At 41.1% G+C, this 20,869-nt stretch overlaps 3 protein-coding genes across 8 annotated transcripts in view; 1 reads left to right on the top strand and 2 right to left on the bottom strand.

The window, feature by feature from the left end:
- jak3 (Janus kinase 3 (a protein tyrosine kinase, leukocyte)) overlaps positions 1–3,590 on the top strand; it is a 29,915-nt gene extending 26,325 nt beyond the window's left edge. Inside the window, exon 24 of the mRNA XM_088621755.1 lies at positions 1,232–3,590. Coding sequence (XP_088477881.1) covers positions 1,232–1,351 — 120 coding nt within the window. The 3' untranslated portion in view covers positions 1,352–3,590. The remainder of the gene's footprint in view (positions 1–1,231) is intronic.
- Positions 3,591–3,709: 119 nt separating this feature from the next.
- insl3 (insulin-like 3 (Leydig cell)) lies at positions 3,710–5,934 on the bottom strand. Its single transcript, XM_088621756.1, has 2 exons — positions 5,661–5,934; positions 3,710–4,943 (listed from the first exon to the last, which is right to left on the bottom strand). The coding sequence occupies exons 1-2, from the start codon at positions 5,842–5,844 to the stop codon at positions 4,633–4,635; spliced, it is 495 nt and encodes a 164-aa protein (XP_088477882.1). The 5' UTR covers positions 5,845–5,934; the 3' UTR covers positions 3,710–4,632.
- Positions 5,935–10,276: 4,342 nt separating this feature from the next.
- Positions 10,277–20,678, bottom strand: LOC148639064 (N-acetyllactosaminide beta-1,3-N-acetylglucosaminyltransferase 3-like). 6 transcript variants are annotated; one of them, XM_088622298.1, is made up of 2 exons: positions 20,654–20,678; positions 10,277–12,563 (listed from the first exon to the last, which is right to left on the bottom strand). In XM_088622298.1, the coding sequence occupies exon 2, from the start codon at positions 12,553–12,555 to the stop codon at positions 11,392–11,394; it is 1,164 nt and encodes a 387-aa protein (XP_088478424.1). In that variant the 5' UTR covers positions 12,556–12,563; positions 20,654–20,678; the 3' UTR covers positions 10,277–11,391. The 6 variants fall into 6 exon arrangements, with proteins under 6 accessions (XP_088478424.1, XP_088478421.1, XP_088478419.1 ...); XM_088622295.1 differs by having other exon boundaries at positions 20,642–20,666; XM_088622293.1 differs by lacking the exon at positions 20,654–20,678 and adding an exon at positions 18,690–19,252.
- Positions 20,679–20,869: the final 191 nt, after the last annotated feature.

The raw sequence follows: 20,869 nt of genomic DNA, 5'->3' as shown, positions 1-20,869 counted from the left end.
CTACCCCTCCACAATCAGCTGTAGTCCTAGTGGCTGGAGTTTCTAACATCCAAGTAGCTGTGAGGTATTTCAAAACCTGTAATGAAATGCTTTGTAACACATAGGACTCTCCACATGCGTGACAATAAGAAAGTATGCCAGACTAAGGGCCACCTATCTCATTCGGTAGTTTAGCAACAACTAACATTTAAAATTTCAGCCAACCTCTTCCTCACAGAATTCTCTCCCTGGCACTCGGATCCTGTAAGGGTTTCCTGTTGTCTGGCCGAAATGGATCCCAAGCTATCTCCTTCTTTCACACCTGAATCTAAAATATTCCCCTGGGTTATCTCCAGAAACAATCCTAAGGATTTTACATATTTCTATTCTCAGTCTCATTGTTTATAAAATAAATACGCTAAAGATATTTAGTTCCTACAACCTGTAAGACTCTTCATTCTTCTTTGAACTTATTGCAAGACTATTATGGTCTTTTAGAAGTATGATAACAAAAAACAGATCTAAAATAGGTGTTATCAAAGCACTGTAATTCCTGAGCATGATTTCCCTTTAAATTCACAGTTCCTAGCATTCAGTTTGCTCTTTTACTGTATGCATTCATTGCTCTGATAACAACATAGAATCATCATATACATGCAGACCCTCATTTACATCCATTTATAGACATTTTTGCAGCTCAGACTCACCAAGCGAGAACTATGGCATTAGCCTCTACTTCCTGTGTTAATCTCTTTGTACTTGTCAAAATTCACATCAGTGTTGTATGATATACAGCAGTCTCCTTCCCCCCCCCCTTTTGAAATGTTTAGTCACTACAGTATTTTTTTACAATTTTGCCATCTTAATGTATTTAAGGTATCAGAGGAGTTTCATCTGTCCCATCAACACCAGTTGAAAAGTGGACTTTCTAAAAAAAAAAAGCTATGTAAATACCCAGTCCTGGGAGAATCTTCTTCTTAGACATATCAAATTTATTTGCACTTACAAATATTTTGTAATTCTCCAATTTAAAAAAAAACACCAATACAAAATACTCAGGGGAATTTTTCTACCAGTAAATGCAATAAAACAACCTAAACAAAATCAGAAAGCAATTGTAAAAAAAAAAAAGAAGAAAAATATGTATTGCTGCTAGATGATAGTTATCAGAAGAGCTTGACAGATAAAAGCTGAGAAGATCCCAAAACACTTAGAACATTTCTAGCAGATAAATCTGTACTTTGCCCTGCAGGTGTATGGAATGATGCTGAAATGTTGGGCCTACCACACCGAGGACAGGCCTAGCTTCTCACAGCTGGGGGAACAGATTGAAACCAGCCTCCAGGATGACAGAGATGGCTCAAAGGGCTGAGTGACCCCACAGAGCAGTGCTTCCTGTAGTCTGTCTTCTGGTTTTTGTGCAAGCTGGGTTCTTAGCCCCGGACTAATTGATTGATTGATTGATTGATTGATTGATTGATTGATTTCCATTTTCTGTTTGAGGTATACTTTTAAATTTGCTGTAAAGCTTTTAAAAGGTTGAGAAGAGATTGGGTTTGGTCTCCACCTTCTCCCAATTTATGAGTTTCAAAATGTCCCTTATTCAAGTGTGGCTGCTAAAATGTTGAAATAATCAGTGATTCGGGTGTAAAATATAACCAATTGGTCACCTCAGTGGGAGGACTGTTTCACACCTGGTCATGCTCACCTGTGTGTGATCGTCATAGATTGATCACTGATGAAGTGATTTCATAAACCTGTAGAGGAAAGCTTGCCTGACGTTTTGTATTCTACAGCTGTTTGAGCAATGCACTTGAAGTAGAGCATTATTGAAACCAAAGACTGAAACAAAACAAGCAAACCAATCAGTTAAAGGCAGCAATTAGCACCAGTGATTACCAGCTCAGATGGAATGAAAAACAGAAGACGCAGGGTCTCCCAGGAAGAGGGCTGGAAACTATTGCTATAAAGATCTCAAACAAAAACTTTTTTTATGCAGTATTGTGTCAAGCATTTGTTACGTAAATGGTTATTTTGTGTGTTGTTTTTTTTACAATTTATATGAAGTCACCTTTCTTTATAGCGTCTGTTAGGTTTCCTTTCATTTTACATAGGCTCAACACAATTATGGTAAAATTAGCCATGTGCTTTTGAAAATTTGGTCATATCAAAGAAGTATGGCACAATGCTGTCAACCTAGTGCTTTACATCGTAACTATATCGCGAGAGAGTTTTGACAATTCTTTTGATGTGTGAAAAATTAAGAGACGTTCAATGACGCAACATGCAACAGCAGCCATAGTGCACCAGTCTGCTCACCACACACAGGCACTCAGTGGGGAGGAAAGCAGAGTGATGAAGCCAGTTCAGAGATGGGGATTACTAGGATTACTAGAATGGATTTGTGTGGCAAATACAGTGTTAGAAACCAATTATGACAGTTATTAGCTTAGCTAAGAGAACAAATTCTTCATTTATGGCGGTGTACATTATTGAATCAGAAGGTGTTAAACATTTTTGTCAAATGTCGTTATACTGTGTAGTTGGCTACTTTTGCAGAGCAAATACCAAATGTTCTTGGTGGGTTCTTGCATTGCAGAATGGAAAGCACACATTTCTTTTTAAATGCTGTTTCTGAAGAGATATGAGGAGGGAACCATGCTTTATCCATGGGCAAAACTGCCAAAAGGCCTCACTCTCAAAAAGTAAAAATACAGGATATCTGCCTGTCACTGCTGTTCAGTGATTAGGGCAGATCCTGATGAATGCAATAGAGCTTATTAGAGCTTTTTTAGCATGACTCTATTAGCTGAGAGAATAGCAGCCTGACTGCAAGCTGACCAAAACCCACCTCTCACTTGCACAAGGAATGAGCTAGGGAGCTGCTACAAGGGTGTGGGTGGGGAGGAAGGAAGATGAGATTATGCTTGACTAGTTTATCCCCAATCAAGCAGTAACCATGTGTTCAGCCACACCATAGTCCTCGTTACAGTGCAGGGCACCTCCAGCATGAGAACCATGAGTGTCACGCATGGACTACAGAAGCAAAATTAAGGCCTGCACTAACCCACAGCCAACTGCTAGACTGAAGTGGGATGTGCAAGGCAATTGAAATATTCTATTCTAAAAACAATTCAATATTCGTGTTCTAAAAACAGCTGACTGACCTGTCAGTTAAGGAATTGTTTGCCTTAACCTGTGTGCTGGTACAGACTGCTGTAAATAGTGCTTTATTGCTGTGTGTTGAATAATGGATAAGGATACATTTTTAAACTACTGAACAGATATACCTGTTCTTTTTATGTTTATGGTTAGAACATTTCACTGAAATCAACCATGAACGATTTTGAGCAATGGCAGAGACCTCTGACAAAGAATGTGATACAGAATGCACATCCCAAGCAAAGGTGTAACAGTTCATGTTGAGTGATTTGAAAAGGCAAACTGGAACATAATGGTTAGCATTCTCATTCATCATTCTGTGTTCTTCTATTAAATGAAATACATGTAACTTTTAAAAAGAATGAGGGATTCTCAGGAGAATGATTGTTAGGCAAGGAGAAAAGATTATAGAGCATACATATTTTTATAATAAAAAGGCTTTTCAATAATTATTGTTTGTTTTTTATTTTTATTTTGCTGCCATATCATTAAGATTCACCACATCCAAGCTGATTCAGGTTAATTTCCTTTTTTTATGCAAATAAGAACAGTATGTATTTTTTAAGGTCACATTTTGGATTACTCTTACATTCATCTATCCAATGGAAAACAAATTGCACGGTAATCTAATCTGATCATTGTGCAAACGAGCATGATATGATTCTACCTTAGTTTGCGCTCTAATAAGAAGATAAAAAAGTACTAGTCACAGCCTGGACAAGAGGACTTTGTCCTTTGAGTTTGCTACTTTCTAAGCCTCAGACCTGAACAGTTAAGGATTCCCATTGAACATGAAGAATCATTCATAATGTTAATCTTCCTAACCACTAAATCCAGTTTCATTCAGATGCCTAACCTATCAGAAGTGCCCTGTGCGTAGATTGGAACAGCACCTAGCATTTCCAAGCTTGGTTTTACTGACTCCCTGCCCCATCTTAAAATAACTAACTTCAAAGCTGCTCAGACTTTCCACCAATGCCAGACTCCCATCAGTCAGCAGCAGGACTGAAAATTACAGACAATTGATCATTCTTTAACAATCCATTGAACACATGATTCCATAACCCTTTTCATGCCTACACAGGAAGCTGCAACCTTCTTATAGAGGCATCTGTGTCTGGCCATATCTGATTAATTACTCTGAACAGTAGTTTCCCTTCTGGAACAATGTGGCAGTCTTACATGAGATTCTTGATCAAAGGATTTGACAAGGTTTGTGTTCACACCGCTTTTATCCAAGAACTGGGAGGTTTGCCCTTCGAATCGGATCTATTGGCTCTGAATAAGAAAGATAAAATTGTGCTAAAAAAATATACAGGTCACTATTTCATACTTTTAGCATTCGCCTAGCACGTTTCTGCACTGGAATTACTTAAGCCTATTCAATTGTTCACGAGATAAAACAAAACAGGTGATTCTATAGATTCTATATTGCAGGAGCCTTTATCTGCAATCGGGGCTGTAGATCCTGCCAAGCGTTTCAAAGGCTGCTCAGCAGTACTGTACCAGCTCGCTCATGGTACAGCCTGACCTGCAGCACACCCCTGCCGGGCCCGCTTCCCGCCTGGACCGGGAGGGCCCTGTGAGGGAAAGGAAGGTCTGTGCTGGCACGCTCGGATCCCCCTCGGCTCTGGACTCTCTGGGAACGCGTGACATTGAACCGGCGCGCTCCTGGGGAGGGAGGGGGCCAGGCTCCCCCGCAAGGTCGCCTGCCGGAGGGCTCCACGTCATGGTCGTCACGCTGGTTCCTGGATCCTCCCAGTCATTGAGTTCATCACTGGTGAGCCGTTCCAGGAGCTTCCCTGAAAACACACGGACAACGTACATACGTTCAAGTGTTAACCCATAAAAATCGTTCAGGGCCCCGGGGATGTGAACACTTAGAATCAATACAAGCAAAGCATTCATTATTGTGAGTAGTGCTGAGGAGGCATGGACATTCAGAAGGCACTTCACATTCTAATTGAAATCCTTATCATTCCTTCTTTAAGCATAGCAAATTTTAAATATAATAGGCAGTTCATAATCCTAGGCAAAACTATTAAAAGCACATAGCGAAAACTCAAACAGTGGACATTTTCAGGTACTTAAAACACTTACAGGGTTGGGCTAGTTTAGACTCAAAGCATGGACCGGGAACAGAAAAGAAGATAAAATTCAAGCCATTCTATGATAAGGCAAACAGAGCCAGGTAATAACCCAGTTTGGGGTGTACCAAGTAAACTCACAGCATTCTGAAGCGTTTATCCAGAACATTTAAGAAGAGTTTTAGACAGCTTAAGGTCTTCAAACCAGATGACCAACCTAGTCTTCTTCTTCCTCAATGGGCACAATTTTTTGCTAGTCTTCATTGACTCCTGGATCTATTCTGGATCTATCTATACTGGATGTATTCTACGTTTTTCACCTCTACTGCAGGCTAACTTATACTGTACCAAAGAGTAGACATCGGTGAACTCCTCTCTGAATTACATGGCTATTTGAAACAAATCTTCTAGTCATGAAAACAGTTGACTTACAGTATGGATTAACTCGGGGTTGGTCAGATTCTGGAGTAGAGCGCTTCAGCCGGGAGCTTCCACATGACGTCACCACCATTCGGATGAACTCCCGACCACACAGCTTCACCCGGTTGTCCTGGGCCCGAGCCCCACTGTGCCAAACCACAAGCAGGAAGAGGAAAGAGGAGAACCACCGGGGCATTCTGTAGCTTCCAGAGGACCTGAGATCCAGGCAAACGGAGAACAGGACCTTCTCGGGGGTAACCGTTTGAGGAATGTCCAAAAGGGCTGTTTCCAGGGTTTATATAGCCTGGGGTATGTAGCCAGACATTGACGACAGACACCGCAGGCCTGTCACGGAATTCCAACGTGGACCCACTTAGCCTTGGCCTGAGAAAAGCATGTTCCGATCCCAGGATCACAGTTTGGTACTGAGTCCCTCAAGGCTGGGGTTTTTCCAGATAAGGTCTTGTCAACCAGTGATCTATTGCCTTGTGATTATTAAGCAATTTCTTGCTTTTATGCATCCATTTATGAAGGCTAGTTCACATCCCATTGCTTGGGTTATAGGAAATTATAGAGGCCCCTTAATATTCTGAAATGTGTGTATGGGTAGTTAAGGGAGCTTTTTTTGGGGCATCAAAGGATCCAGATTGTTCTGGCCATATATTTCCTTAGGTTTGTACAAATCACTCGGGGTTCTTTAACATGGGGGATCAAGCTTCGAGTTTGGACTCTGCATAGTGGCCAGGGATTTGGAGGTTTTCTTACAGTGTGGTTTGTGTAGCTCAGAGCCAGCAGTTGGCTGTGATAAGTCAAGCAAAGCACATTTGTTTGTAAGAGGAAAGATGTTTCCAACAGGCCTGATATTTGGCTGTACTCCAACAGTAGTAATATTAGTCATGTGTGTACAATGTGTGTACTGTATGTCAAGAAACCGTAGTTTATCCACTTGATGCTCACATACTGTTCTGAGAGATGAACATCTTGAATGCATCAGCATTTTGAAATCCAAACCTCACTCTTATCCTTCCTATCATATATTTGTAATGTTTTAGAGACTTTGTTGATACTGCAGCCTTGAAAAATACTTTGCAATTCAACACCATAATGATATATAAGGGCTTTATCTTTAAGAATTGTAGCACATAGTCACTAAGTGGTAGGGATGCAGGTGTGAGGTGAAAGGTCAAGGATGACAAATGTTATGTTTCTGACCTCATCCGACTGGTAGGACGTACATGATGTCTTGGAAACAATATTCTTGTAACGTCATTGCCAAAGACATATTGTCCCAATTGCTGAGCTATCTATACAATTTATTACACAATCCTGGACGTAGAGTGTATCCATATTTGCCCCACAGATAAACTTAATTCAGAATACGTTAACACTCTAGAATCCATATATTGCGGCACACACTTTAATCAACATCTCTGACATGCTTGGCCCAGTAACTGCTGGAACAGACAAAAGCAGTGTGCAGTTTATTTTGATGCAATTTGCTTCTATGTGAACAGATCTAATAGGCAAGGAACAGAATGAAGACAACACAGTGACTAATTTAACTATGTTTGTTTAATAATTAAACTAATTCCTCACACTTATATAGCGCTCTTCTGGACACTCCACTCAAAGTGCTTTACAGGTAATGGGGATCCCCTCCACCACCCCTAATGTGCAGCCCCACTTGGATTATGCAATAGCACATCTTAAAATGAAAAATACACTCATTATTAATTTATAGCAAGATGTATCTACACCAGCTAAAGCTCCAATGAACATACTGAAGGAGGGTTTTATTACTTACTTTTAGTGCAGTGCATATCACACACCAAGAAACATGTGGCACATTCTTTAACAATCCATGTGGATTTTGGAAGTGAGAGTATTTATATGTATATACATGCCCTTAATCTTTTACATAACACAACTCACTTGGGCATTGGGTATAGTGATATATACAACCTAAACACGGTCTGTTTTCAATAGGAGAGACTTGTTCCTTTGACAACATTATTAACATAACATACTGAAATAAAAACCCAGCCTAAAAGGGGTTCAGTCGCAAAATGGAGAAAAAAAAAAATCAACTCACATATACAGTATATTGAAAGTGGATTTTGCTCCTGCCTCCACATTGTTCAAGACGAAACGCTCTAGGCCTTACCTAAGACACAAGCCTCTTAAACAAAGCACTTTGGTGATAACTGTTCAAGAGCCAGTCTGTAGGTTGTAACGAGACAGGTGTGGGGGAGGGGGCACTCCCACAGGTGTAGACAATAGATGTGTAATGGAGGTTTCCATGGCAACAATGGAACTGGTTGCAAGATGAGAAATTACTTCTAAAAGAGAAAGTCTGTACCAACAGAGGCTGACTTGTCTTCCCAGCACTTGGATTCTAAAACTTGGATCCAATAAGGAATTAAAAGCTTCTGAAAAGTGATCAATTGGAGCACTTACTAAATAGGTTAGAGATTTAAAAACCCACAACACTCCCAATCACTGGAAGGGGAAAGGCAAAATAGGACACAGGATTTCTTAGAAAAAAATCATCATAAAAGCAGAAACAAAAGAAGATCTATATTCTACTCTTGTCTTATGATCCGCCACAGGGAACCAAGGGGAGAGAAACTAACTTAATCAAATAATTCTTGCAGTAGTACGAGATTCCTGCATTTCAAAGTATCAGAAATTCCTCAGTGAGTGACTTTCAGTTTATGTTTTGCTTTGCAGTTGCTTTCAGTGCCACAGTGAAGTATGAGGGGTTGATGACCTGTCCTACATCACAGGAAACAGATTCTGCTGTGCTCATCTGATTATCTCGGAAAACACACACATAGTTTCACAGGAACAGTCTGTGACAAAATTAGACATCCCCTCCTCCTAACTCAGCTTCTACCAGATTTTGAGTCTCAACAAAGCACCAAAAACCTCAAGCCTTCTTTTTTGTACATTGGAAAAAAAGTATATACTTATTACTGAGCAGTTTCCAGCTTTAGAAATCCACCCACATATATGTTTTTCTATCTTTTAATGTCTTTGAAGTGCACGCCGTTCATATCTCCTTCCTATTTCCATACCATTACAGGCATGATAACAAAGCTCTTTGTCATTTGCAGTTCTGAGACATGTTTGCTTTGGAAGGGCAGCTTGAATTTCCTGAGCTTTTGCTCACAATACCAGGAGCCAGAAAAAAACACCAACAAAAGACTATGGGCACCAGAAGAATGGAGCAACTGCGCTATAGGCAATCCAGGCAGGGCCTTCAGAAGATACTGCCAGTAATGCCCCCTCGTGATGCCTAATACTTCTGATCTTTAAGAAGTCAAACAGAAAGAAAACTGCTCTGAGTAGATATCATTTTAATAAGTTATTATAAGACCTGCAGAAAATCCATGAAATGTGCAAAATGTGCTCTTGTATGCCTGAGCCAGGAAAACTGTAATAGATGACCCAATTAACCTCTATTGTTTTATACAGCGGAAATTATTTTCCTGCTTAATTGTTTCCTCATTGACAGGATGCAATGTGACCAACAGAACCCTCAGAATCTAATAAAAAAGAAAAGGAACTAGGTGCAGCTATAAAAACAATATACTTTAGTCAGATTTCAGTTTTGGATTAAACACTACTAAAAAGTAAATTATCTGAGTTTTTCTATATTTCAATTCCATTCCAAGTAAGTAAATATCAGTGACACCAAGGGGTACCTCACTTTAATATACTGTAACACACAAGAGGACTTGTACAGTAAATACAAGGTGCAGATCAAGAATAATTGTGTTTTTATAATTGAAGGTTGCAAACTACAAAAAAAAGACGTGCACGATTCTTTTCACTCGGTCTTTTCAAACTTTTTTTGCTTTACACTTAAACAGTTCCTCTTTAGCAGCAATACTAACCTCTCATGCCATGCCAGGAACATGCACAGTGACCACGGGGCACACAGTACATTGTGCCGGAAACCACACAGAGGTGCAATTCATTTGGGGGAGCGAGTTGTCAATTCACCCCCTGCTGTTTTCTGCAGCAGCACTTCAGAGCCGGGTGACTGAACTGAGCTCCTCTCCTCTCTGTAGCCTGCCTTGCTTTTGCAATTTCTTACCTACAATTGAACCTATTTCCAGAAATCGTGACTTGTAAGGGGCGCGGAGAGGAAGAATTCCTCATTTGGGAATTTGTGCTCAGCACAAGGCTTTTGATCGGAGACAGATCAAATAAACTGAACCCCCTCCCCCCCCCCACCGACTCACTCCTTTGATATCTTTTAACCAAAATAGCTACAAAAACTACAATAGAAAAAGGGGACTTTGCTGAGATTTTTTAATCCTATACAATTATTTTCTCAGTTTTCGGTATTTTTCATTTCTTACCCACCGAATTTGAAATCGCAATGTTTTCCCGCAACACGAACTCAGCTGCTTTCGTTTCTTCTTATTCACAGCAATCAGTACACCTCTTAAAAAAGCCATTAGGAGCTAGTGCACTTTCACCACCTCCCAGTGTATGAAACCGTATTCATTGTCCTCTGCATACAGGATGTTCAGCTTATAGCTCATAATGATTATTTCATTGTAATTGTAAATACTGTAGTTAAGGCAAAACGCTCCAGTGGAAAGTAGACTCAGGTCTTGTTGGTAATTAGCAGACGTTTATTTCCCTGTTAAAAACACCAATCAGCCCAAATCCATTCAAAATGACATCAAGTGACAAGGCTGAGCACGCTGGGTTGTCTTCTCCACATGGAAGAAAGTGAAAGGTACAGAATGAAGACAAGCAGACATGCTCCTCAGATCAGCCCACACGCATACGAATATTCCCCCCAGAAATACCCACCTCCTTAAAGCAATACATTTTCTGCTTTGCTTTTGGGAAAATTCAATCCTCTAGAAGTTATGACTGTCCATTGTAATGCAACGGGGGGTAATTATAATAGAATTAAATCTTAGTGTGGAACACACTTTCCTACTTAGCAGCTGAGAGAAAGATCAGAACTCAATTTTATTTTTTATAAAAAAAAGAAAATTAAAACAACTGGGCTACTGACAAAATACACACAAAACAAGAAAGAGCTTAGATTTAACAATTCTAGGAGGTGAAATATTGACTTGGTTACATGATAATTGCAAAGCTTGTGTAAACCTTTATGATCAAACATTTTTTATAGCATTTTATTCAAGGTAACATGAAATGTCTTATCATCTTGATAGCTGAAAGTCTGGATAACATCTAACCACAGCAATTTGCAGACAATGAAGAACAGGCTTGCATCAAAGAGTTTATTGATGCCAGAACTTTGGAAACACACTCCATAGATAGTGAGTTTCCAAAATACAGTTTATGTACCAAAGAAGTACAAGAAACACAAACCCAGACTTGAAAACCACAAGTAAAGGGTCTAAACAGAACACCGTAAATGATGCATCATCTTTGTCTTATTGCTTTCATTTAAAGTGATTTAGACAAAGTAGTCCCTTTCAATCTCCCAACAAACAATGGTTAATTAGGAATCAAAAGGCTAGAATTTACAGTTCACTAGGTAAACCGACTCCCCTGCTCCTGCATCAGTTTCACCTCTCTGAAAGGAGCAAATATGCAATGTCTCAGATTTCAGCTTATCTGTCCGTCATTGAGAATTTCCTCTACTTTTTTTTGGCTCAGGGCTATGAGGATCAAAAAAGCCGGATCTTTCATCTAACTTCGATCTGGCTTGAAGAAGCTCCTTTCAATGGTGTCGTAAGCACTGTCACAGCATGGCGTTGACTGTTGCCGAAATGCCACATTTTAAACCAGGCTCATTAATCCCCTGCCACATGACGAGAATTTCAAAAGGCAAGAACCGATGCACTAAGAGAATCTCCCGGTAAAAACAGGGATCATAAGGATCCACATTTTGGGAAGGGATGTGCAAGCCCGCAGTTCTCACTCCAATGTGAGAGATGGGTTCTAGTCCAGCCTTTTGTAGGCACATACCCATGTAGACATCATCAATGGGCAGAAAAGTAATGGAGTGGGACATGTTGTATATAGTCCTGGCTGTATAACCTGAAAGAAGGAACCCCCCTCCACCACAGTATGGGGGATACGAGTCTGATTCCTGGACCTGAACAGGGACATAGTACTTGCTCCCAGGTTCCCTGATGGGACCCACATACCGGATGAGGTGGCCCACAAAGAGATGCTTGTCCCCTGCGCCGCTCCCTGAGCCCTGCAGAAACTGGACCATGTTGCCGGTGTTGGCAAAGATATCATCGTCCCCGTTGAGAAGGAAATGGACCTGGGGACACCGCTCCTGCATCCACTGCAGGAAGAGGATCTGCTTGAGGGTGAGGTTGTAGAAGGAGTCGTGGAAGTCCCACTGCAGGACGTCCTGGTACTCCTGGTTCTCCAGCTGCAGCAGGCGGTTCAGCTTGCGCCTCTCCCTGCCCTGGCCCGCCGTCCCCGAGACGAAGACGCGGCGCACCCACACGCCGTTCTCCCGCCGCTCCCTGCCCCATGTCTTGCGGATGACCTCCCGGCGATCGTAGTTCGCCGGCGAGCTCTTGATCATCAGCAGCAGGAAGACGTCGGACGAGTCCTGGGGCGTCTTGCCGCACTTCTCCGGCACGTCCAGCAGAACGGGGAAATTCCGGCAGTGACGGTACCGCAGGAAGTCCTTGATGTGCGGCGGGAGAGAGGAGAAGCCCGAGATGTTGGCCATCGAGGTGTTCTCCTTACACTTGGCCACCGTCTTCCACTGCAGCTGGCCTTGGCCCTTGGTTACCGGAGGCTCCCTTACGGCGATCGGGCTGTCCTGCCTCCTGACGTGCAGGTCTCTCCCGGAGTCACCTCTCTGGAAGAGCAGGACCATGCAGAGGGTTCCCACCACCAGCAGCAGGCACGTTTCCACAACGTGGGCTGACCTTCGCATCTCGGCACCTGCGCGAGAGAAACCAGAGCCCCAGGTCAACGGAGGCGAAGTTCTCGCCCGAGTCGCGAACATAAAACACTTTAAAAAGATCGACCTTCAAACGCATCGAAGGCCCATTTGAGATCAGCGTGTCCTTGCAGCGCCTGCAGCATGAACGCTGACCTCACCTCGGAGCGGCAGTTGCATGAACACCCTTTGCCTTCCTGACTTGTAAAAGTGACAACGGCTCTAAACATGGTCTCTGAACCCATTCGCACCTCGTCGGCTTAAATGTGAATTTGGGGTGTCTCATTAGGATCACACTGTCGGATTTCTACTAGATTTCTGGAGCGAGGAGGGAGTGCGAGATCCGGAAGAGCCTGACGCTTCACAATGGGAGTTATTTTTTTTAGACCATTCATTATTTTTAAGACAAAGCACAGTTCGTTCTTCTCGTTTTCTAAGAGTCAAGACATTTGGAGAGCTCTGTGCTGCACATGAGTGCAAGACTGAAGAAAAGGTTTCCTAAATAAAAAAGTTAAACGGATGTATAATAGGATTCCCTTCATTTCACAACAAAGGTTGTATTAACCGTTCACTTCGTTGGTTCAATTTAATAGACTGTAAAACCAAAACCTCCTTTAAATTCCCACATACCCACACGGATACAATGTTTGGTCGGTTTTAAGATCAGATTGCAATGAACCCCCCCTAATCGGCCATAAAGAATAGATACTTCATTTTAAATGTCTTGGTTATTACATGTAGCAAACCGACACAGCCAGTGTAAAATCCAACTAAACGGTCTTCATAGTCCGTTGATTTTTTTTTTATTGCAGCGAAGCACTATGAAGAATCAGCTCGGTCAGAATTAGATTATGAAATGAGAAAAAAAAGTGATAATGGCATTTATCTCAAATGTGCAGTTATAAAATAACCCCTGGACATAACAGAGGATTCTTTTGTCTTCTGATATGCCACCTTTACGACATGTTCCACCTACATGTTTTCTGTAACTACTGTATAATCGGGCTACAAATATTACCAGTCGTTTAGGGTAATACATAACGTTTCCTTCTCGTTCTTCTTAGTGAAATGTATAGAAATCGGATTTAAAATTTTAGCGAGAAGCATATAGGCTGCATTTCGTCCTTATTCCGTTTCCGTTGGTACCTTACATATACCAATTTTCATCCTGCAATTATGTCTACAGTCGTATACAGAAATGTGTTGGTCATTTTCATTACACGAAATTAGATCTTATACTGTACATTCGTTTAACTCAAATTGTATTATGTTATTAGAAAACAGACTTGTGTTTATTTTTACATTTTTGCGGTAAAAATAATAGAAGAGTTTAGTCGTAATAGCTACTATTAATTAAAAAAAAGACAAATAGAAAATTTGAACTGGCAAAGGAATGGAACCTGACCATCACTGGAACAAGCTGTGATTGAAGACGGCGTTTTTCTCCATCGGGTTACAGTCGTACAGACGTCTTACTTTTCAAAACTGGCCCATATAGGGGAGCAGATTAATTCCTTTTGCAAATCCGAAAAGCGCTGCAGGACCCGAAGGACAGCGCGCAGAGACTATTCAAACCTCAAACAAGAAGCAATTACGCTCGAACCGGAGAAAAATAAGAAACCCGTTCATCAGTTCATCACCCGATTCCTTAAAACACCCCATCCCATACCGGTATGCACATAGCAGATCCTTTTTAAAAGTGGCGTCAAGTTAAAAGCGTCATGCATTAGCGACTGGATGATGTCTAACCGAACTACAATGCGGAAATATTTTGGAATGTGAGGGGTAGATTCCTCAGCCTTGGGGGTGTCCCCGTCCCTGGATAGTCGTACTCTGATATACCAGTTTCTTAAAGTGGCTAGCTACAGCTTACGCAATAGGATATTACAGGCAAATAGAGGCGGAAGAAACAAAACCAAACGGGTCATGTAAATCTCTTTTTTTTTTTTGAAAACCACCCCCATCCATTTCTTCCGTTTTCTATTCGCTACCCTGCGTGCTACAAATAAAAAAATCCTCTCCCGAAAGGGAATGAAACCATTACATATCGAAAACACTTAAGTCTGAAGGTCCCTATCAATAAAGTACTACTCCCTTCACCCGCCTAAATAAGTATTTCATCGATTTTATGAAGGGTTGTTCTTTACCTTCTATGTATTTTATTGTTTTATTGCAAACCAAAAACGGTAACTTTCTTTAAACCATGGTGATACGGTACTAAAACGTCGAGATTCATTTTGTAATTCCACACGGCACAGTTACATCTTTCTAAATAAAATAAGAACACATCTACGATGAAAGATTCCTTGCTGCGGTATTACACCTTCCACTGTAATTTAAGCATGTGCTGTGCGTGTTTGGGGTGGGGTCTTTATAGTCACCAGTTTTAAACGGAAGCAGTTTGTTTTTCTTCTTGCTTTGGAATCTATCTCGGAATGAAAGAATACTGGCATTTCCAGTTCAGTGAAAGTGGAGTTGTTTTCGTTTATCTTTTAGAATCTCACGAGTCCTAGTCGCTGCTTCGCGCTTTAATCTCAGCAGGCTGAATTTTGCTCTTCGATCAAGGCAACAGCCACAACACGAGAGGATTAAAACCAAAAACAGACCAAACACGTTAGGCCTGTCCGTGGTTTCCGTAGTCACCTAATTGTGAGGACGTTTTTTTAGCAACGAGAAACTTGGGCTGTATTGTGAAAAAGCCTACCAATGCCACTGGGCCAAGTAGCCTGTGGGGTCGTGTTAATTGTAATTTGATTTTAATGTATTGAAAGAAAACCCAAGAATTAACAAATTCCAGGCAATGTAAAAGCACTCCAATTAGATTTCACTAGCAACAGATTGTTAAACTTCTGTCTCATCTCCAGCTTTGTTTCCTATTTCTATTTAATTCTGGCAAACATCCCTCCCTTCATAACAGTTACTGATGTACTCGAATCAGTTCATAACAGTTACTCGAATTGACAGCTGGGCATGATAACGAATTTGGCGTCATTGGCTGCAGTCTCTGACGTCAACGTCACGGGGGGATAAAGCCATTCTGCTTAATCTAATTCAGCGAATACATTCCTTTCCGATCAGAAATGCAGACTATTCGTTACTTACTGTACGCTCCAGAAATGAGGAACGATTTTGTCTTAAACATTAGCTTAGCCTGAAGGCTTTTTGTTTTCTCGGGCAGATCTTCCGAGTCCAGTTTCATAATGGCGTCGCCTTTCTCCACTTTTGGTTCAGTGTCCACGAATAAGGTGTGCCAGAACATACTTTTTGGAAAATGCCAGGTTTAAAAAGTTATTTTTCGGATGCGGAAAACAAAAGAGATGTGTTTGTCTCAGATCGGAGACGAGGTGTTTCACTTTTTCACTGGTTTCTTTCGATCTTTTTATATCCAGCCCCGAAATTCTGAGAGGAGCAGGTTCAGACTTATACGAATAGCCCATGGGGACAGAGACATTTCTTTTTTACCAGGTTGAGCATATCGTATTATTCGCAACATGTACATTGTCCCCATATCTCGGTCGTTTCCGCAAGGTTATTTTGCTGCAGCTTCATCTCATTCAATATTTGTGTTCGTATAAAACAGTCTTTCGGAATTGTGTCTTGCGTTTCCAAGTAATACTGATTCACTCACCAAAACACGCTTACTTCATAAAATCACATAATGACATTATATTGCAAAATCATTTTTTATCGTCTTGGTGGTTTAATTCTGACCCAGACCAGCGCCCGAGTGACCGACTCCAGTCAGCGGTGCGTTCAAGGTCATTTTAACCTCGGAAGAAATGAACTAATGAAACACCTGACTTGAAGAACTGGAATAACCAGTTTTGTGTTTTAGGTATCGAGCAGCTATGCGTTTTAAATTTCTTGCCAAGATGTGCTGAACTGCTTCGGCTCAGGAACAACGAAACAGAATCAGGTCTCGCCGTCCTAATACGACCGTAATGCCCTTGTCCTGTTATATTAATTAGCGTACGCGTTAGGTTCTGTTTTCGCAGAGGTTTGAGGGAAATGGTTTCACAATGCATGCATGTTTCTTCTTCTAACACAAAACACCTGAAGAAGGCTCCGCGGCCGAAACGTTGTGTTTTCTTTCTTCTCTTTTCAGCATGGAATAAACCTATTACTTGTTCCCTAAAACATATCCAATGACAGCCCTGACCCCCGGCACCAGCCCGCCTCCTGTGTATTGTTGTAGATGGTGAACAGTAACTGAAGATGCGGCCTGATTAATATCCTTTGTACTTCAATAGCACGAGCAAAAAAAAAAAAACGTTTTCAATGAAAAGGGAAGTCCGAAATCTGTTTACAGTGAAGAGTACCGCTCAAGTATTGCCGACGATTTCTACATTCAGATATCTGTGGCGTTTTAAAAAACTGGTATCATTTTCTGTAGTAGTTCAGGTGGGTAGCTGCGTCAGCATGCGTAGGCTGCAAGGGAACAAGCAAGAGGTTTATTCCATGCTGAAAAGAGAAGAAAAAAAAAGTTTCGGCCGTGGAGCTTTCTTATCATTTTTTTATAGGCGATTTTGTTTATTCCGTTGTAACCAATGCTGGCTTAATCAAAAGTATATATTGTACCAGTGATGGGTTTTCCTTGATTCTGGACTACAGCCCTCATGACTTCCAATTATCTTTGAGTTCAGAAGCCTCGCCCCATTTGTGCGACGTGCAGACTTCACTCATTGAGTAATTGGGAACTCGTTCCCTTTTCTCTGGATATCCGAGCACACTCTTTCGTGTATTTGTAGTTTTTCCATACCGTTTACCGCTATCACTACAAGGCTCAAGAGACTGAAATTGTGTGGTTTATAGCGGACTACATTAAGTGAAACTTTAAGAACTTCACTTAAGCGTAAAGCCAGTTTGACTTGACAATATAAGGAGGGTAGTTGTAGACGACTAACAAGATTCACTAGCGGTTTTAACTGGCTGAACTATTTTTACAATTGAGAGCATTAGCAAATCCTTTTTAACTTCAGACGCCGTTATCCGCCTTGCAGTAATGATACGAGGGGTGATAAAATCACCCCTGTAACGAAATGCAATTAACAATTAATTAAAAACATTGTATCGTCCGCTCTGTCTTGTAGCTGAATACAGCTATTAGTGATTGAATAATTGATTCATATTTCCAAATCTACTTGGAAGCACCATCACCTGCCACTGTTTTGAAAACAGCGGCAGATGATCTTTTGAGTTTGTTGATCAAATTGAAACCCCCTGTCATTTTCCAGGAAGGATGACGCCCTTTCTAGTTGAATGTTTTCTTTTTAGTTTTTTTTTCTTGTGTCCCAAAACTATAGAGAAATTGATTTTACCCAGAAGGGCACTTTGTGAAACTCTGACAAAGTATCATCGGTGGTTTTAAATAATTATTATCACTGTCAATAATTATTCCCCGAGCAAATAACTGTTTTTCTAGTGGAAATAACACGAATTCCAAAATAAATGAAGTTTCAGCAATCTAATCTAATTTACTTTAAGCAAATCACCGTTCAAAAACATGACTTGTCTTGAATTATCCCAAACGTTAGTTTTCAGACATCAGTCTTAATCGTAATATTTTTTCTCATTATTTCTTGTACTTTTAAACTTTAGGGAACAATATTTGGATTTGTTCTATGGTGACAAACTATATAAAGTCTTTACGTTTTGTTGAGAAACCTGGACAAAAAAAAAAGATAAACAGCTTCAGCCAAGTTTATACTGTACACCCCTACTCCTCTGAAATATGTAACGTTTATTTACAAAAATAAATTCCCTGGTTGTCGAAAACAGGTCAGTCTTCGCGTACTCCTTCTGTTTTCCTGTACCGAAGCTGAATGATAAATATATCCGTTTATGACGGTCTTTAAAAGGTGAGCTCTCTTTTTAAACCCAAGCGTTTTCAAACGCACCACTTTCTAAAACACGTCAAAAAGAAAGCAAAGGTATCAGTGTGAAGTGCTTGTTCAGCTCACGAGCGCTCCGCTCCAACTAACGCAAAGACACAATTGCAGCATAAACTAGTTCAAGATCAAAAAGAGCTGCGAGATTGGAAAGCCACCCTTGTCCATGTGTTGCAGTTAGAGAATGCGAAAAGAACCGGCTAACCCGTGCGAAATGAGTAAAAGGTTTCGGTTCTTCACCTGGTGCTGCTAGTCTCCTCCGTGGGGCTCTTCAGCTTCTACTTGGGCGCAAACGCCTTAACTCACAAGTCACCCAAGTTTGATCTCGCGTTGCTGTGTGTGAACTGATAGCTCAACGCAGAGGTATCCTGGCCATTGCAGCTACAACAGATGCCATTACCCCACCCTCGTCGAGGTCTTCCCCTTTATTACATATTCCCTCGCTATTTTTGTTGCTGGCAATTATGCAAACAACGTACGTACAGCCAGGTACTGCATCACCTCATGCCTCCGCTCTTCAGGTTATTTTTGAGCGCAGAGGGTAGATGATTTAACCGGAAGAACTCGTTAAATTGCCTCTTCCAGACAGTTGCTCACATAAAAAAAGTACTTTGGGATATATCATAAATCCGACTGCTTTTATATGCCAGCGTCTTCCAGTTAATTTAGATATATTGCACAATATGATTATGGCATGCAAACTACAGGGTCTTGGAAATACCGAGAGATAAGCGACCTCCATATTCGCTGGTTCGCAAAACAAGTTTTGCAAGTGACAGGTTTAAACAACAGATACCACCTCCCTTCAGTTCTGGTTGCGATTCTGGCTGCAGCAGCAGATATGTGAAGGAAAACTCTTCCATCGGTCAGCAAGAGCCGCGGCTCTCTTGCCAATATAGTAGCGCCTGAGCTCCTGGGAGGCGGGCGGACTGGTTGAGAGCAAACATTTTGGTTGTCACGGACGCTTTCCGAGTTCAGACCATCTAGTTGTTTCAAAAACAAATTACGCTAACGAAGGGGCTGGGTTCTTGTGTACGAGACTTGAATTGTTTAACACATCAACACCAAGACCGTTGTTATTATTTAAAGAAGGTTAGTGTCCTTATTAGCTCCAAACACACATCTTTACTCCTCTTTTTCCATTGAAGTACCTTTATGGAAAAGAGCCAAGGCCGCCGGAGTTGAACTGTGGAATGAGGGGGAAGTGGAGAGAGCTCATGGTCCTCACTGTCGCGTCGAGAGTTTATTTACTTCGCCTGTTTCACTCTCAATCTCGCAAAAGTGCTTTGCTTTTCTCAACTACAGAATAAAAATAATAAAATAATTATTAAAAAAATTCCCCTTAGCAGCGTTCAGATGTTTCATGGAGTAAAAAACAACGGCAAGATTAAATTTAAGTATGATTTGCTTTGTAATTTTATATGCTCAAGGAACCTGTGGTCTTCTTTCAGTTTAACGCGAAATAATGTGAATTATTTATATCCTTTCACGCTTTCACAAACGGAATCCCTGTCTGCCCCCTCACTCGTGAATCCTTTCACAGCAAAAGAACCCCCCCCCCAAAAAAAAAAACCGGTCTGACATTTAAAAAGAGAAATGTTCTTTAAACAATAAAGAAATACAACAGATCCCAAACGCTGTCTCAGATCAGACGCCAAAAACAAACAGCTAATGTAGATCAAATTACTGTATGCCACTGCATCCATTATACATAATCTAAAACATTTCTTTTGAGGAAGAATACTTTCTGGAGAACCTTACACCTCTAAGTAAAGTAGTTTTCTTACTGCTCTTTTATATCATTCGGTGTACACTGTTCTCTGTGTCTAGCTGCAATTATGCACCCTGGTTACACTTCAGACAAAGCAGAAAATTACTAGAGTCTTACAGTCAAAACAACACAGGGAGGTTTTCATTTTCACCTTAAAAAGTCAAATAGATCTTCGTGACACACCTCTACAAAAAGCATCTTCGGGTCTAATCAGCCAAATGAATCTCTGGTGCACTGTGTTTACAACACCTGTCATCTGAAGTGTTGTGGTCTTCCCAGCGTCCTGCTTCCAGGGAATTTAGAGAATGTTTTTCAAATTATCAAAAGGTATCTAGACATCTGCAAAACCCAGAGACTATGTTTTCTTGACCTTCAGGACAAAGGCAACTCACCCTGACGAAATGTTTGGTGTAAAACTCACCATTGTGCTTACCCGTGCAGAAGTGCCCACTGACTGTCTCTCAGGCAACAGGGAGATTGCAGTACTCTCCCTCACCCGTCAGGTGATATCAATCAAGCCAGGAAGGTATTCCAGGAAAAACAGTGTTGGGTGTTGTGGCTGTGCATGTCCAGCCCGGAGAAATATTTGGCTGAGAATCAGGAAGCCTGTTTAATCCACTGATTCTATTTGCTCTACACCTCTTCCTGA

This window comes from Lepisosteus platostomus, chromosome 27, assembly GCF_059453375.1.
Source record: "Lepisosteus platostomus isolate fLepPlt1 chromosome 27, fLepPlt1.hap1, whole genome shotgun sequence".
In the NCBI taxonomy this organism is placed as follows: Eukaryota; Metazoa; Chordata; class Actinopteri; order Semionotiformes; family Lepisosteidae; genus Lepisosteus; species Lepisosteus platostomus.
This window is presented reverse-complemented; position numbering and strand designations above follow the sequence as displayed.

Coding starts and splice junctions, on each gene's coding strand:
- insl3 (XM_088621756.1), bottom strand. CDS start 5,844: ATGCCCCGGTGGTTCTCCTCTTTCCTCTTCCTGCTTGTGGTTTGGCAC. Junction 4,944..5,660: donor ACCCCGAGTTAATCCATACT/GTAAGTCAACTG, acceptor GTGTGTTTTCAG/GGAAGCTCCTGGAACGGCTC.
- LOC148639064 (XM_088622292.1), bottom strand. CDS start 14,288: ATGCATGACGCTTTTAACTTGACGCCACTTTTAAAAAGGATCTGCTAT. Junction 12,564..14,230: donor GATCTGCTATGTGCATACCG/GTATGGGATGGG, acceptor TCTCTCGCGCAG/GTGCCGAGATGCGAAGGTCA.